The sequence below is a fragment of the Cetorhinus maximus genome, chromosome 10 (assembly GCF_964194155.1).
Source record: "Cetorhinus maximus chromosome 10, sCetMax3.hap1.1, whole genome shotgun sequence".
Classification (NCBI taxonomy): domain Eukaryota; kingdom Metazoa; phylum Chordata; class Chondrichthyes; order Lamniformes; family Cetorhinidae; genus Cetorhinus; species Cetorhinus maximus.
The window spans coordinates 13417823-13430784 of record NC_135888.1 but is presented as its reverse complement, the minus strand read 5'-3'; the positions used below and the strand labels follow the sequence as shown (position 1 = coordinate 13430784).

Here is a 12962-nt window from a genome sequence, read left to right as displayed (position 1 = left end):
CCATTTTTTTGATATAGATGGTAGGTCTCTTAAAATAACTTGCATCTGGATTTTCTAATCCAGTGCTCCATCTTTGTAGCTCTAACTTTTAGCACACCCCTTAGCTCTCGTCACTGCTGTACCAATTTCCTCATTTTTGAATTTTAGCCTTTGATTTTCTTTTTCAAATTCTCTGAATTTTTTTTTGCCCAGTCAAGTAAGAAAAATCTATCCTGTTAAACAAAGGTGGGCACTCTTACATTTAAATGTTGATGTTTCTATGCATGGGAATATTTTGAGGGAGTGAAACGCAGCTCTATTCTTGGTTCTGGGAAAATTATTGATACTGAAGTTTAGAAGATTAGATCATGAGGACAGGTTGCATAAACTTGGCTTGCATTCCCCTGCGTGTAGGAGATTAAGGGGTGATTTGATTCAGGTCTAAGGATTTGATAGGGTAAATACAGAAAATCTCCTACGAGAGAATCAATAAGGGGACGCAATCTTAAAATTAGAGCAAGGCCATTTGGAGTGAAATCAGGAAGCATTTTTTCACACAAAGGGTGGTGTAAATTTGGAACTTCTTTCCCCAAAAGGCTGCGGATGCCAGAACAGTGAAATTTTCCAAGACTGAGATAGATAGATAGATTTCTGTGAGGTAAGATTTGTTTTGAATTCATTCACAGGATACGGATGTCTTGGCAAGGCTGTCAGATAGATTTCTGTGAGGTAAGATTTGTTTTGAATTCATTCACAGGATATGGATGTCTTGACAAGGCTGTAACTTATTGCCCATCTCTTTTTGACCTTGAGAAGGTGATGGTGATCCACCTTCTCGAACACAACTGGGTGGCTTTGTAGCCCTTTTCAGAGGGCAGTTAAGTGTCAGCCATATTGCTGTGGATCTGAAGTTACACGTAATCCAGACCAGGTAAGGACAGCAGATTTCCTTCCCTACAGGACATTAGTGAACAAGATGGCTTTTTACAAACAACCTCATTGCTTCATGGTCACCATTACGGATGGTGATCCTGCTGCTAATTTTTATTTCGGAATTGTTTTTTTAGTAAACTGAATTTAAATTCCTCAAATCCCATGGTGGGATTTGTACTTATGTCACCGGATTATTAGTCCAGGACTCCAGATTCCTAGTTCAGTAACATAACTACTACACTATCTCACCCAAGGAAGATGTAGCAAAGATGGGTAAATGAAATTGGGGTACAGAGCAGGCCATGACCTAACAGAATGTCGGAGCAGGCTGGAGGGGCTGAATGGCCTACTTTTGTTTCTAATGTTCCAACGATACCTTGGGAATTTCCAAAATATACAGTAGTCATATGTATCTTGGCTGGGGATCATTCTGTCTTATAAATCTAGTGACATTTTAATGGGGTTGTTTGTTTGTTTTGTTTTCTCAGCTCACTTCAGAGACCCGACTATTCTAGAGTTCTAGCCCAGCGATGAGGTAGGATGTTCTCAGCATCTAAGGATGAGTTAGCTGATCCCAAATATTCAACAAAAAGTAAAGATCAGAGTCCCTTACGCAAGCAATCGCTGGTAGTTTATTCAGTGATAACTATGATAAAGGAAGCCTAGGTGGAATTATGAGTAGATACGATGCCACATTCACAAAGAATCAGTCTATTAATTTAAAAAGATTCAAATGCCTGGCCTTCTAAACTTCTGTGAAATTTAAAAAGGTGAGTAATTTGAAAAGGTTTTCTGAACATCTTTTTATTGGAATCTTCATTCTGTTTTGGATTGAGAACGAGACAGATCCACAAAACATTTTACATTTACCTATACGACCATACAATTTTCCACATGCTTGTTTACACAAATAGATGTTTTTCTGTGGGGAGATAAGCTGCCTACATTTATTAAGGGGATCTGCTTAGGCTTAGTGCACTGTTCTTCATTCTCTTTTGCTGCTCCTTTCTTATGCTGCACCTCAGCTCTAGTTTCAGCATTTATGGAGCATTGGAGTTTTTAAAATCTGTCATTCCTAAAACAAATCCATGTTCTATACTAGATCGAAGATTGTCCTATTTTCAAGTGCTTATTTTGACCTCGAGAGTACAAAGTCATAAACTGCAGCAGAATAGAGGTTTATAGTGTCAAACACAGCCACTGTCTTGTTCAAAGAATCAAATCCTTCTGCTTCGACCTGTAGGTAAAAAATGAAATACAATAATTTACTGTGAATAACTAAAAACAAGAATTTCTCAGAAGTTAGTTCTATCAGTCTTAATCAGCTAATAATGCGTTTGCCAATATTGATGTGTAGATGCAGTAACGACAGCTGCCTAAGGATAGGAAGTCTTGCTAAATTTGGATGGCAAACAGAATTAATGGGCAGAATTTTGAGTTCAGCGGCTGGGCGCGGTTGGTGGGCCCGAGAGCGGCCAGGAAACGGGCCGCCACCCACAATCGTCTCCCGACCGCGATTTCACGCTGGCGGGCCAATTAAGGCCCCACCCAGCATGAAACGCGGCTCCTCACTGGTTGGGAAGGGCCGAGCAGGGGCAGGGGCCTGTCAGCCGCCGGGTCCAATGGCGAACCAGCAGCCAGTTTAAAAATGACCCAGGCAGCCCCTGGAAGGCTACCAGCGAAGAAGACATCTTCAGTGTTGCCAACAGGAAATTATGGCTTCCTGTGCAGCTGCAGACGCCAGGCGGGAGGGCAGGTCGGGTGGGCACTCGGCCCCCTGGTTTTAAGATGAGTGCCTCGCGGTCCTACTGGTGGACGTGGCTGCCAGGAGGGACATCCTTGTCCCCAGGGATGGAAGGAGGAGGCCACTGCACCTAACAAAAAGAGCTTGGGAGGAGGTAGCAGCGCTGGTCAGCAATCATGATGTTGTGCGGCACACCTGGGCCCAGTGCCACAAGAGGTTTAACGGCCTACTGCGCTCAAGAAGGGTGAGTACCATGTTGGCATGGATCAGTGTGTTGATTTGTTAAGATCTGGCCGTTTCCGCCTCTCCCCCCCACCCCATATGGAGCTCGGGGGCATTAGAGTCTGCGTGCCAACCGTCAGTGATGCCAGAGCTGGCCATGGGGGTGAGCCCTGGCTCCTTGGACTGAGTGCCTTGCGGCTCAAGGCCTACAACTCGGATGTGCCCTGCGAGGTGTTCCTCCTGTGGGGTTGGCCAGGCAGCAATGGTGCTGCAGGTAGAGAGTGGACTAATCAATGCTCCTCTGTCCTTTCAGGAGAAGGTGGCCATAACAACACCGAAAGGCTGCGGACTTGCGGAGGCCCCCAAAACCTGCTAATCTTCATGAAGTACGAGCAGGATGCCTTGGGGATGGAGAGCCGGCAGACACTTTGGTCAACCGGTCGCGGAGAAGCTGGGGTGTCAGACTAAGGTAAGAGTGCAGTGCACAGAGGTGAGAGTTTCGGATGGTGCAAAATTCTTGTGTAGTGTCTTCATTCATCGGAGCTTCAAAACTGGATTCCCCATGGAAAGACGATGGCACCATGATGCAGTTCTCCATGGTCTCACCAGGGTGCCTGGCATGCACACAGAGAGTGTGATGACTTAAACTAATGACATGTCATTGTTCTCCCTTAGAATTGCCACCACACACCTAATCACAGGACCCCAAAGAGCCACCCCTGATGCCTGAGGACTGCCAGGCTCCAGACGCACCTGCGTCACCTGCTCTCTGAACCAGGCACCAGCACAGATACCAGCACCACAGTGGGCATTAGATCGGCAGCTAGAATGTCAATGCACAGCTGTGAAGGCACTTCACACTAACTTGAGGTGTAGGCGGAGGCAGAGAGTGCCCAGGGCGCCGGCAGTCAGAAGGCTGCTGGAGACCAGGACGATGCTGAGTTGAAGGCAGATGATCAGCCTCTGGAGTTGTCCATAGGCGGCAAATACTGATTTGTCCAGCGAGATGTGCGGAAGGATCTGGCAGAGATCCATGAGGGTATGTGTGCCATAGTCTCCATTATGGAGGACTCCATGCAGAGCATCAGCACTACATTGACCCTCATGGCCGAGTGCACTGCCTCCTCCATTAAGGGAGTGGCAACTCTCATGGAGAGGCAGCTCCAGGAACAGAATTAGGGGTTCCTGGGTTTACGCTTGGACTGCAAGCCCTCACACAGACACTGAGCTCAGGTGGTCAGTGTCAGTGTGGGAGATGGATGAGGCACCTAGCATCCCAACTAGGTGCCTGTCCGTCAGTGGCAAGCAGGGAGGTCCAGAGCAACCTCACGTTGGTGCACAAGCTGGCTGTCGTCTCTGCGGGCTCCTCTCAGGGCACTCTGGATGACGGCAGCAGCTCCTCCACCCCTCTGCCAGTGACCGTGGCATCTGATGAGGCTGTGATGACTGGGGAGATGCCAGCCGTGGCACTGGCTGCTCCCTCCCAGGCGGGGCCAGCACAGGCTCCACTGGCCAGAGGACGACCACCAAGATCATCAAGGCCAACAGGACAGCAGAGTCTGCTTCCAATGTTGCTGCCAGCGAGAGTGGAGCACCGAGATGTAGCACTCGCAAATATAAGTTTAAGGCACCATGAGCAAAAGAGGGACTGCTCACAGGTGATCTTCTGTTGTGCAATATTTTGTTTATGTGTGCTGGTCTGAGGTTGAAGACCAGAGAAGGTTCTATTAATTTGTTTGGTCTGTCAAAATGAGATAAATTTTCTTTTGTCATAATGGCCTAAGTATGCTTCACCTTTTTTATTTAATGTGGTGCAGGGTACGCCAGTCTTTAATGCTGGACGTGGGTGGCTCTAAACCTTATTACACAGACACTGAGTGGACTTTAGGGTCAAAGGAAAGGGTCATTTCAGACATCTGGGATGGAGGCGGCAGCCCTGGCATGAGGTGGTAATGCTTATTTGGCAGCCTAGCTGAAGGAGCATTGGATCAAGGTGTCCCTATCTCCCTGGAGGTTACCGAGGTTTGCCTCCATGCCCTCAGCATTCTCCTCAATGTGCTCCTCTTTGGACTCACTACTGGATTCATCATCTGTGGTCTGTGGAGCTGCGTCAAGATCCTTTTCCGACAGTGGGTCCCCCCTTGCCAGTGTCAGATTGTGGAGAGCGCAGTATGCAACCACATCAGTGACACCCACTCTGGGGGGTGTTGTAGTGCTCCCCCTGAATGGTCCAGGCATGGGAAGCGAATCTTCAGAAGACCTATGGTCCTCTCTTTCACCGCCCTTGTGGAGGTATGGCTCCTGTAAAGGCCACTTGGCCTTCTCGCCTGCCCGCCAACAGTTAAGGTTAGACGGGCAGCGTAAAGTTGACCTTAATTACTTCCTTAATGGCCTTAATAGGCCTTTTAAATATCGGCGGGCACGCAGCCCAGTCCGGCCCGTGCCCGCCGAACGAAACGTTGCGAGACAGCACTATGACGTAGGGTTGTGCGTCCAATGTCATTGCGCGTCGTTTTACCCACCGGCATGTCGAGCCCACTCCCGCACGCCAACTGAAAAATCCTGGCTATAATATTTTTTTGAATTTAAAGAGATCTGTGTTGATGCCATTCATGTTTTTTTTAAGTAACTATTATTTTTCATATTTTTTCTTCCTTTAGCCATCCTACATCGTTTAAGCTCCTGAAAAACAAGAAATGGCAGGAATCCTCCATTGCCGGATGTTAAGGGGTATATAAGAGCAGCTAAGAGTGACCCCAGTTTTAGCCAGAAACCCCACCCCTTCCTCTCTCACCCACCTTCCTCCCCCACTCCCCCCCAACCCCTCCACCCAGTGGAGATCCTGACTAGTGATCAACCTATTCTCTATTGGAGGAATCGAAGAAATTAATGTGGAGAGATTCTATCTCTTGTTCCCAACCTGCCAGTAATATTGGCAGACAACTCAGAGTAGGTCACCTGATTGGTTCATTATGGATGGGCCATGATGGGGAAACCAAGGAAAGAGTCAATGGAAGAAAGGTGGGGAGTCCCACCTTTAGAAGCGTACAATATATAGTTCTTATATTGACTAAAAAAACTAAAAATGAAATTGTTACTGGGGTTGTTTCCCAAAAGTTGATTTTGAAATTATTAAAACGTTATTACATTGGATAATGAAAACTGATTTCACACGATAATTAATTCCAAAATATAAAGAGAAAAAAAAAGTGTAAGAAACTGAAGGATACACTTCAAGTTTCAAAACATCTAGTTAATCTGTTAATCCTAAAGGACACACAACAGTTGAGAACAAGGACCAGCAGATTACAAAGATAGGCTAGTTCCTTAATGTTTCGATTAGAAACATATTCCAGATTTTGTATTTGAATTCTTATTTTGCCCTTTCAAGCAGATGATTCTCTGGGCCAGTTGCCTCCTTAGATCATTTGACTTATTGCAATTAAGTCCCTCAAACATTTTATGTGTTGAAGAGTAAGACTACATGGCCTGTGGAGCTTTCTGTTGAACTATCATACTCAGTAAGGCAGTTTACATTAAATCTGAGAGCATTACACATATTGATGTACTGGGAAAATAATGCAGAAAAAAGCTGCAGTACTCAACTGAGTAATGTATTATAGTCCTCATTTGCATTCTGGTGTCCTACATACTACATATGCCCTATTTCTCACTCTCCTCCCTTTCTGCTTCTGTTTTGTTAGCTGGGGATTTTTATGGATTTCTCTCTAGCTTTGCCGTGTCTTTACTTACTCCCCATTATTGACTCTTAAAGCTTCATATTTTAAAGGTCTTCCTGTTATTATATCAGTTGCTCACCTCTCATCAGCAAAACCCAACTTTTTAAAAAAAAACTTGTTAAAATGTTCAGAGGGTTCTTCTTTCCCCCTAGCTACAACTCCTTTCCAATCGTAGGAAGGAAACAGCTCAAGACTGGCAAAAGGAACAAGCATACTGGTACTTATCCTCGCCTTGCAGCTTTTTTTGAATGACCAGGGAGCTTGGTGAGCCTTTAGTTCCCTGTTGCTTTCTTCATGCCAATGACTCAGCCAATCAGAGTCAACCTGCCAACCAATCAGCACCTTTTTCTCCTGTGGTATAAATTGTTGTGATCCTTTGAAGTTTGTCATTCTTGCATTTGTCCTGATGAATACGAGACGAAAAACTTTGGAAACATCTCTCTCTTTCCAGCAATATTAGAGTTTCATTTGAAGAAGGAGGACAGCTATATACCTTCAGGTGTGTAAATGAATCTATCCATTCTCAGCACGTTAGTCTTCCTCCACCTTGACCATTATACATACCCATACTCACATTCACAAACAAAACACATTTTATAAAGCTGTGATTTTACAGAACCAAGGCAGTGACAGATTTCAAAATATATGTAGTTTCCTAATCCTTTCATAATCAATGGATAGGAAATCTAACAACAACACCTCCTCCATGCCTTACCTCAAGAACATATTCCCCAGGTATTAGAAGCCTGTAGTATTCTCCCAGAGAATTGGTTTGGTATGGGACAAGATTACTTCTGCCAAAAATGTTTACAATTGCTTTGGAAATAGGATTTCCCTTATCATCCAGAACTCTGCCCTTTAATCCTGGAAGATAAAGGTGAAGTGAATTACTGTTTATAAATAGTTCAAACTTAGTCAACTGTTGCGTAAGCCTCAAATCAAACAATAAGCACACAAAGAGACATGTCTACCTTCAGACTCATTTCCAAACTACAACTTTCACATTTCTGAAAAGTTGAAGTAGTGGGGAGAATTTTAATGCAGAATTAGAGTGAGAGGCTACATGTGATACCCACATCAGAATGTAGGTGAATGTGCCATTGTGCCCACCATCCCTACCCTGCTTGGCTCATTAAACTGCTTTTGGCATTGAATCTACGAGCGTGACACTCAGTTTCTGCTGCTCCTCATGGGCAACCTCCAACCACACCTTCTTTGTTTCACTGCAGGCTTTCTCCTTCATCATTAGGGAAGAGCATCTGGACCTTTCCAGTCTCCAGTAGCAAATCCAGAGAGGCGTCACTAAAATGTTTGAATGTTTGGATTCCATGCTGCTCCCAACCCCAAATTCCCATCAAGTCAGATGTTTGAAGTGTCCCTTCAAATACAGGAATTGAAATCACCTTGTGGGTCATCATCATATCCGCTCATGCTAATAGGTCAGGAAACCCAGAAATGATATGGTAATATAGTGGTTGGTTTAAAAAGGCATTGATTTTCACACTTGAGTTCCCACGCTCTCCTAGCACATTGCCAAGTTAAAATCCATCCATGATATTGGTAATTAAAAAGATTAATAATAAATTAGAAATTACAGTCGGAGATGTTATGCTTTTACTCTCTACAGCTTTAACTGAGGCATTAATCTATCAAAAATAAAGAGTGTTAACACCTCCATTAAAATAGAATCAGGGAATGGTTACAAGAAGTAGACCTGTCATGTCTGTGCTGGCTCTCAGAAGGAGCAATTCACCTAATGCCACTCCCCTGCCTTCTCTCCGTAGCACAGCACATTCTTCCTTTTCAGATAACAATCCAATTCCCTCTTGAATATCTTGATTAAATCTGCCTCCACCAAACTCTCAGGCAGTGCATTCCAGATCCTTACCACTCGCTGTGTGAAAACATTTTTCCTCATTTCGCCATTGCTTCTTATTCCAACTACCTTAAATCTGCACCCCCTGATTCTTGCTCATTCCAGCAATGGGAATAGTTTTTCCTGTCTACTCTGTCCAGACCCCACATGATTTTGAATACCTCTATCAAATCTCCTATCAACCTTCTCTTCTCCGAGGAAAATAGTCCCAACTTCTCCAATCTGTCCACATAACTGAAGTTCCTCATCCCTGGCACCATTCTCATGAATCTTTTCTCCACCCTCTCTAATGCCTTCACATCCTTCCTAAAGTGTGGTGGTCAGAACTGAGTGTAATACTCCAGCTGAGGCCGAATCAATGTTTGATACAGGTTTAACATAACTTCCTTCCTTTTGTATTCTATGCCCCTGTAATAAAGCCTAGGATACTGTATGCTTTATTAACTGTGCTCTCAACCTGTCTTGTCACTTTTAATGATTTATGCACATATACACCCAGGTCCCTCTACTCCTGTACCTGCTTTAGAATTGTACCCTTTATTTTATATTGACTCTCTGCAATCTTCTTACCAAAATTAATCACTTCTCTGCATTAAATTTTATCTGCCACAAGTCCATCCATTCCACTAACTTGTCCATGTGCTTTTCAAATTTTATCCTATTCTTACAGTTCACAATACTTCCAAGTTTTGTATTGTCATGAAAAGCCGATTACAGTAACATATTACTTACAGGCACACTGAACTTTTTAAGGAAGAAATACAAGCAAGGACACTGAGCAGTGTGGATGAGGTTAAACAAATCCCTGAGAGTTATAAGATTTTGTATCTGAAGGAAGGGTGGCCACATTTCCCCAGGGTGAGGCAAGTAAGCCTATAGTGATACTGAGGGATATAGGGACCGGCCAAATTCTACTACTGGGAAAAGACATGACCTTTCTACCAGAGAGTGCAGTAAATGTCAAGGTATTGGTAAAGGGGATTGAAGGAGGTACATGTCCATCCCCTTATACTGGGTGCACCTGGAGTGTGACCTTGTGTCAAGACCAGTGACCATCGGAGTTGGGTTGACCTGTTCCTCGGCAATGGTCTGGTGGGTTCAAAGGTAATCGCATCCCCAGTGATCTCAGAGAAGCCAACTGAGGTCAGGGAGACAAAACAACTGCAGGAGAAAGTGCCTGGCATTTTCCTTGACTGTGTGGTAACGCGGTCTATGACCAGACAAGCTCTGTCAGTGGCGTCTGAAGTGGCACTGCAGACCAAAAACCTTACCATCTTGTTATCTGAAACCTTTTTCGGAAGTTTAGAAGACTCTCTTAAGGAGGTAATAGATCTTCCTTGGTAGCGGCCCAGCAAACTGACCCATTGTTAAAAACATTAGCTCAGATTGCCCACACTGAAGCTGAGGCAGAAGCACTCCCTGAATGCTACTACATTAAAAATGAGGTGCTAATGAGGAAATGGAGACCTCTCACAGACCTCCAAACAAGGAGTGGACAGTGATCCACCAGGTAGTGTTGCCGCCAAGGTGCCGTAGGCAAATATTACAACTAGCTCACAAAATTCCAGTGGCTGGGCATATCGGTATACGCAAAACCCGAGCTAGCATCAGCCAGCATTTTTACTGGCTGCACCTCCACAGGGATGTAGTAAGGCTTTACAGAACCTGCCACACCTGCCAGGTTATCGGAAAACCCCAGCCTACAATAAAACCTGCACCTATGATTCCCGTGCCAGCTTTTGGGGAACCTTTCAGCAAGTGGACTATGTAGGGCTACCAGTATATCCTTACTATCATGGATAAGGCTATCCGCTTCCCAGAGGCTGTTCCCCTGAAAACCATATCTGCCAAACCAGTGGTGAGTGAATTAGCCCAGTTCTTTACCAGGTATGGTCTATTACTGAGATCCAGTCGGATCAGGGCTCAAATTTCATGTCCAAAATATTCCAGGAAGTCATGGGTAACCTGGGCATAACCTAGCTGAAGATTTCAGCGTATCACCCGCAGTCGCAGGGAGAGTTAGAACGGTACCACCAGACCCTAAAAACAAATTTATCAGGACACACTGCCACGAGCACCCCATGACTGGGATAAAGGGCTAGGTTTTTTTCTGTTCACTAGCAGCGATTCACCTAATGAGTCCACCGGTTTTACTCTGTTTGAATTAGTTTATGGGCATCAAGTGCGAGGGCCTCTGAAACTGATGAAGGAGAGGTTTTTAGAACAGGAGGAGGAAATCACCATGTTAGACTATGTAACAGTGTTCCGGGAGCAACTCATGAGAATCTGTGATGTGGCTCAAGAATGCTTAAAAATCTCCCAGACAGCTATGAAGAAACAGGCAAACATGCCAGGGCCCAAAACTTTGAGCCAGGAGACTATGGGCGGAATTGTCCCAGATTTGCACCAAGTGCAGTATCAGGCGGGAAAAATTATATTTTACCCGCCGGCCGCAATGGCGGCTTTTCACGCCATATCGTCCCAAACTCGCCGCATTAATTATGCATTCTCAGGATACACACCGTTTCCATGGTGGGCAGGCTCCAATTCGGCTGCCATGCCATCACCTCGCTGTTTCATCACGCCAGGCACCACATTTAAAGTATAGCCGTGCTCAGTGCTTCCAGCCCAGGACTGCAGCAAAGAAGACATGGCCCCGAAAGACAAGAAGACTGCAGCCCTTGAGCACCTTTTGGACACCGTGGAGGCTTGCTGTGATGTCCTCTACCCCCGCTCAGGCCGTAGCAGGGGTAGCAACATTACCACTCCAGTTTGGTAGGTAATGGCAGTGGTGATCAGTGCCAATGTTGCACAGAGGTTGGCCAATCCAATGCAGATAGAGGATGAATGATCTCATCCGTGCAGCCAGGGTATGGCAACCATCTCATCACTCTAGACTTACACACTCAAACCCATCATGCATTCACTGGTATCTCACTCACTGTCAGCTCAAGGGACATCACCATTCACTCTCTCACACACATACCCTCACATATCCTTCTAGCCCCATCTGCTCTGGAGACTGCCTCCTCAGCCCTCACCATCTTGAGGCCACTTGCACAGATCAACATGTGCCCCACACACACCCTGGGATAACCCACTTCCCCAGTACAACCCTCATCCTGCAGCCTCTTCCCTTGCCTGAGGCCACTTCTCCCCCTTCCCCAAGCAAGCCCTAGCCCTGCAGCCTTTGAAAAGCCTCCCACATATGGCTGATCTGGTAGGTAGAGACCTGCCCATGAGCCCCCCTAAAAGTGATGTGGTGCTGTCTGTGAAGCCTGGCGCTGATGACTGCGAGTGCTGAATGAAGTAAGGTAGGCAACCTTGAAGTCCTGAGCAAAGTGCAGCCCACTGTGTGCACACCTTATATATGCTGTTGTGAATCACATCGGTGTGTTTTCCCACCGACGTGGGTGGACAATCCAGCGGGGGGTGGACGATTCCAGTGAGCTGGCTGAGAAATGATATGCAGATGTATTACAATCAGGTTCCAGACGTCGATGGCGGGAAACGTGGATGATCGCAAACTGGTTTCACGCCGTCGTGAAATCAATCACGCCATTTTGTCCACTCATGCCACCGAACATGCCCGATGCCAATGGGCATGGAAAATCCAAGCCCATGTGTTAGTGCTCCTACCAATACCAGGTGAACCCTTAAAAGCCCAGTTCAGTGGCCTGTACAGAGCAGCAAAGTAGCTTGGGGAAGTAAACTATCTAATTGAGACCCCAATTTGGGGGAAAAAGCAATGGCTGTGTCATGTCAAAATGATAAAGTGATATCACAGCCGAGAAGGGGACAAGCAGGTAATGAATGGTCTGTCCATTGCCACCAACCTAGAGGATGAGGGTAGCAGTGGGGATGAACTGTTGGGAGACATGGGTGAGGCCCATATTGAATCCCCTACTACTTGGCTAACCAACACAAAGATACTAGCGAACTTAGACTCCTTATTCACCCACCTAAAGTGCAGAACAGCAAGCAGACTTGACAAGCTACTCACTGCATTTAAAGGCTTATTCAGGGACAAGCCAGGCTGCACCATACTAGCTCTACATGATGTGGATGTGGGAGAGGCTCCTCCCCTAAGGCAACCTCCCTATCGGCTAGGGCCAGAAAAGCTGGCCCAGGTTCAGGAGGAGTTAACTACTTGCTGGAGCACCAACTAATAGAGCCTAGCATCAGTAGCTGGAGCTCCCCAGTTGTGCTTGTGCCCAAGTTGGACAGCTCCACAAGGTTCTCCATTGACAACTGAAAAGTTAATGCAGTGACCGGAGCCGACTCCTACCCAATACCCCACCTGGAAGACTGTATAGATAGGGTAGATAAAGCAGCCACATTACAAAGATAGCTTTACTCAAGGGATATTGGCGGGTTCCCTTGACAGCCCACGGGAAGGAAATCTCCATCTTCGTAACTCCGGTGGGTTATACCAGTGTTGAGTCATGCCATTTGGACTCCAAAATGC

At 45.8% G+C, this 12962-nt stretch overlaps 1 protein-coding gene across 1 annotated transcript in view; it reads right to left on the bottom strand.

Moving 5' to 3' along the window:
- Positions 1-1704: 1704 nt before the first annotated feature.
- LOC144686124 (carboxypeptidase M-like) overlaps positions 1705-12962 on the bottom strand; it is a 37538-nt gene continuing 26280 nt past the window's right edge. The window contains exons 7-8 of the mRNA XM_078551268.1: positions 7334-7482; positions 1705-2149 (exon numbers count right to left, since the gene is read on the bottom strand). Coding sequence (XP_078407394.1) covers positions 2042-2149; positions 7334-7482 — 257 coding nt within the window. The 3' untranslated portion in view covers positions 1705-2041. The remainder of the gene's footprint in view (positions 2150-7333; positions 7483-12962) is intronic.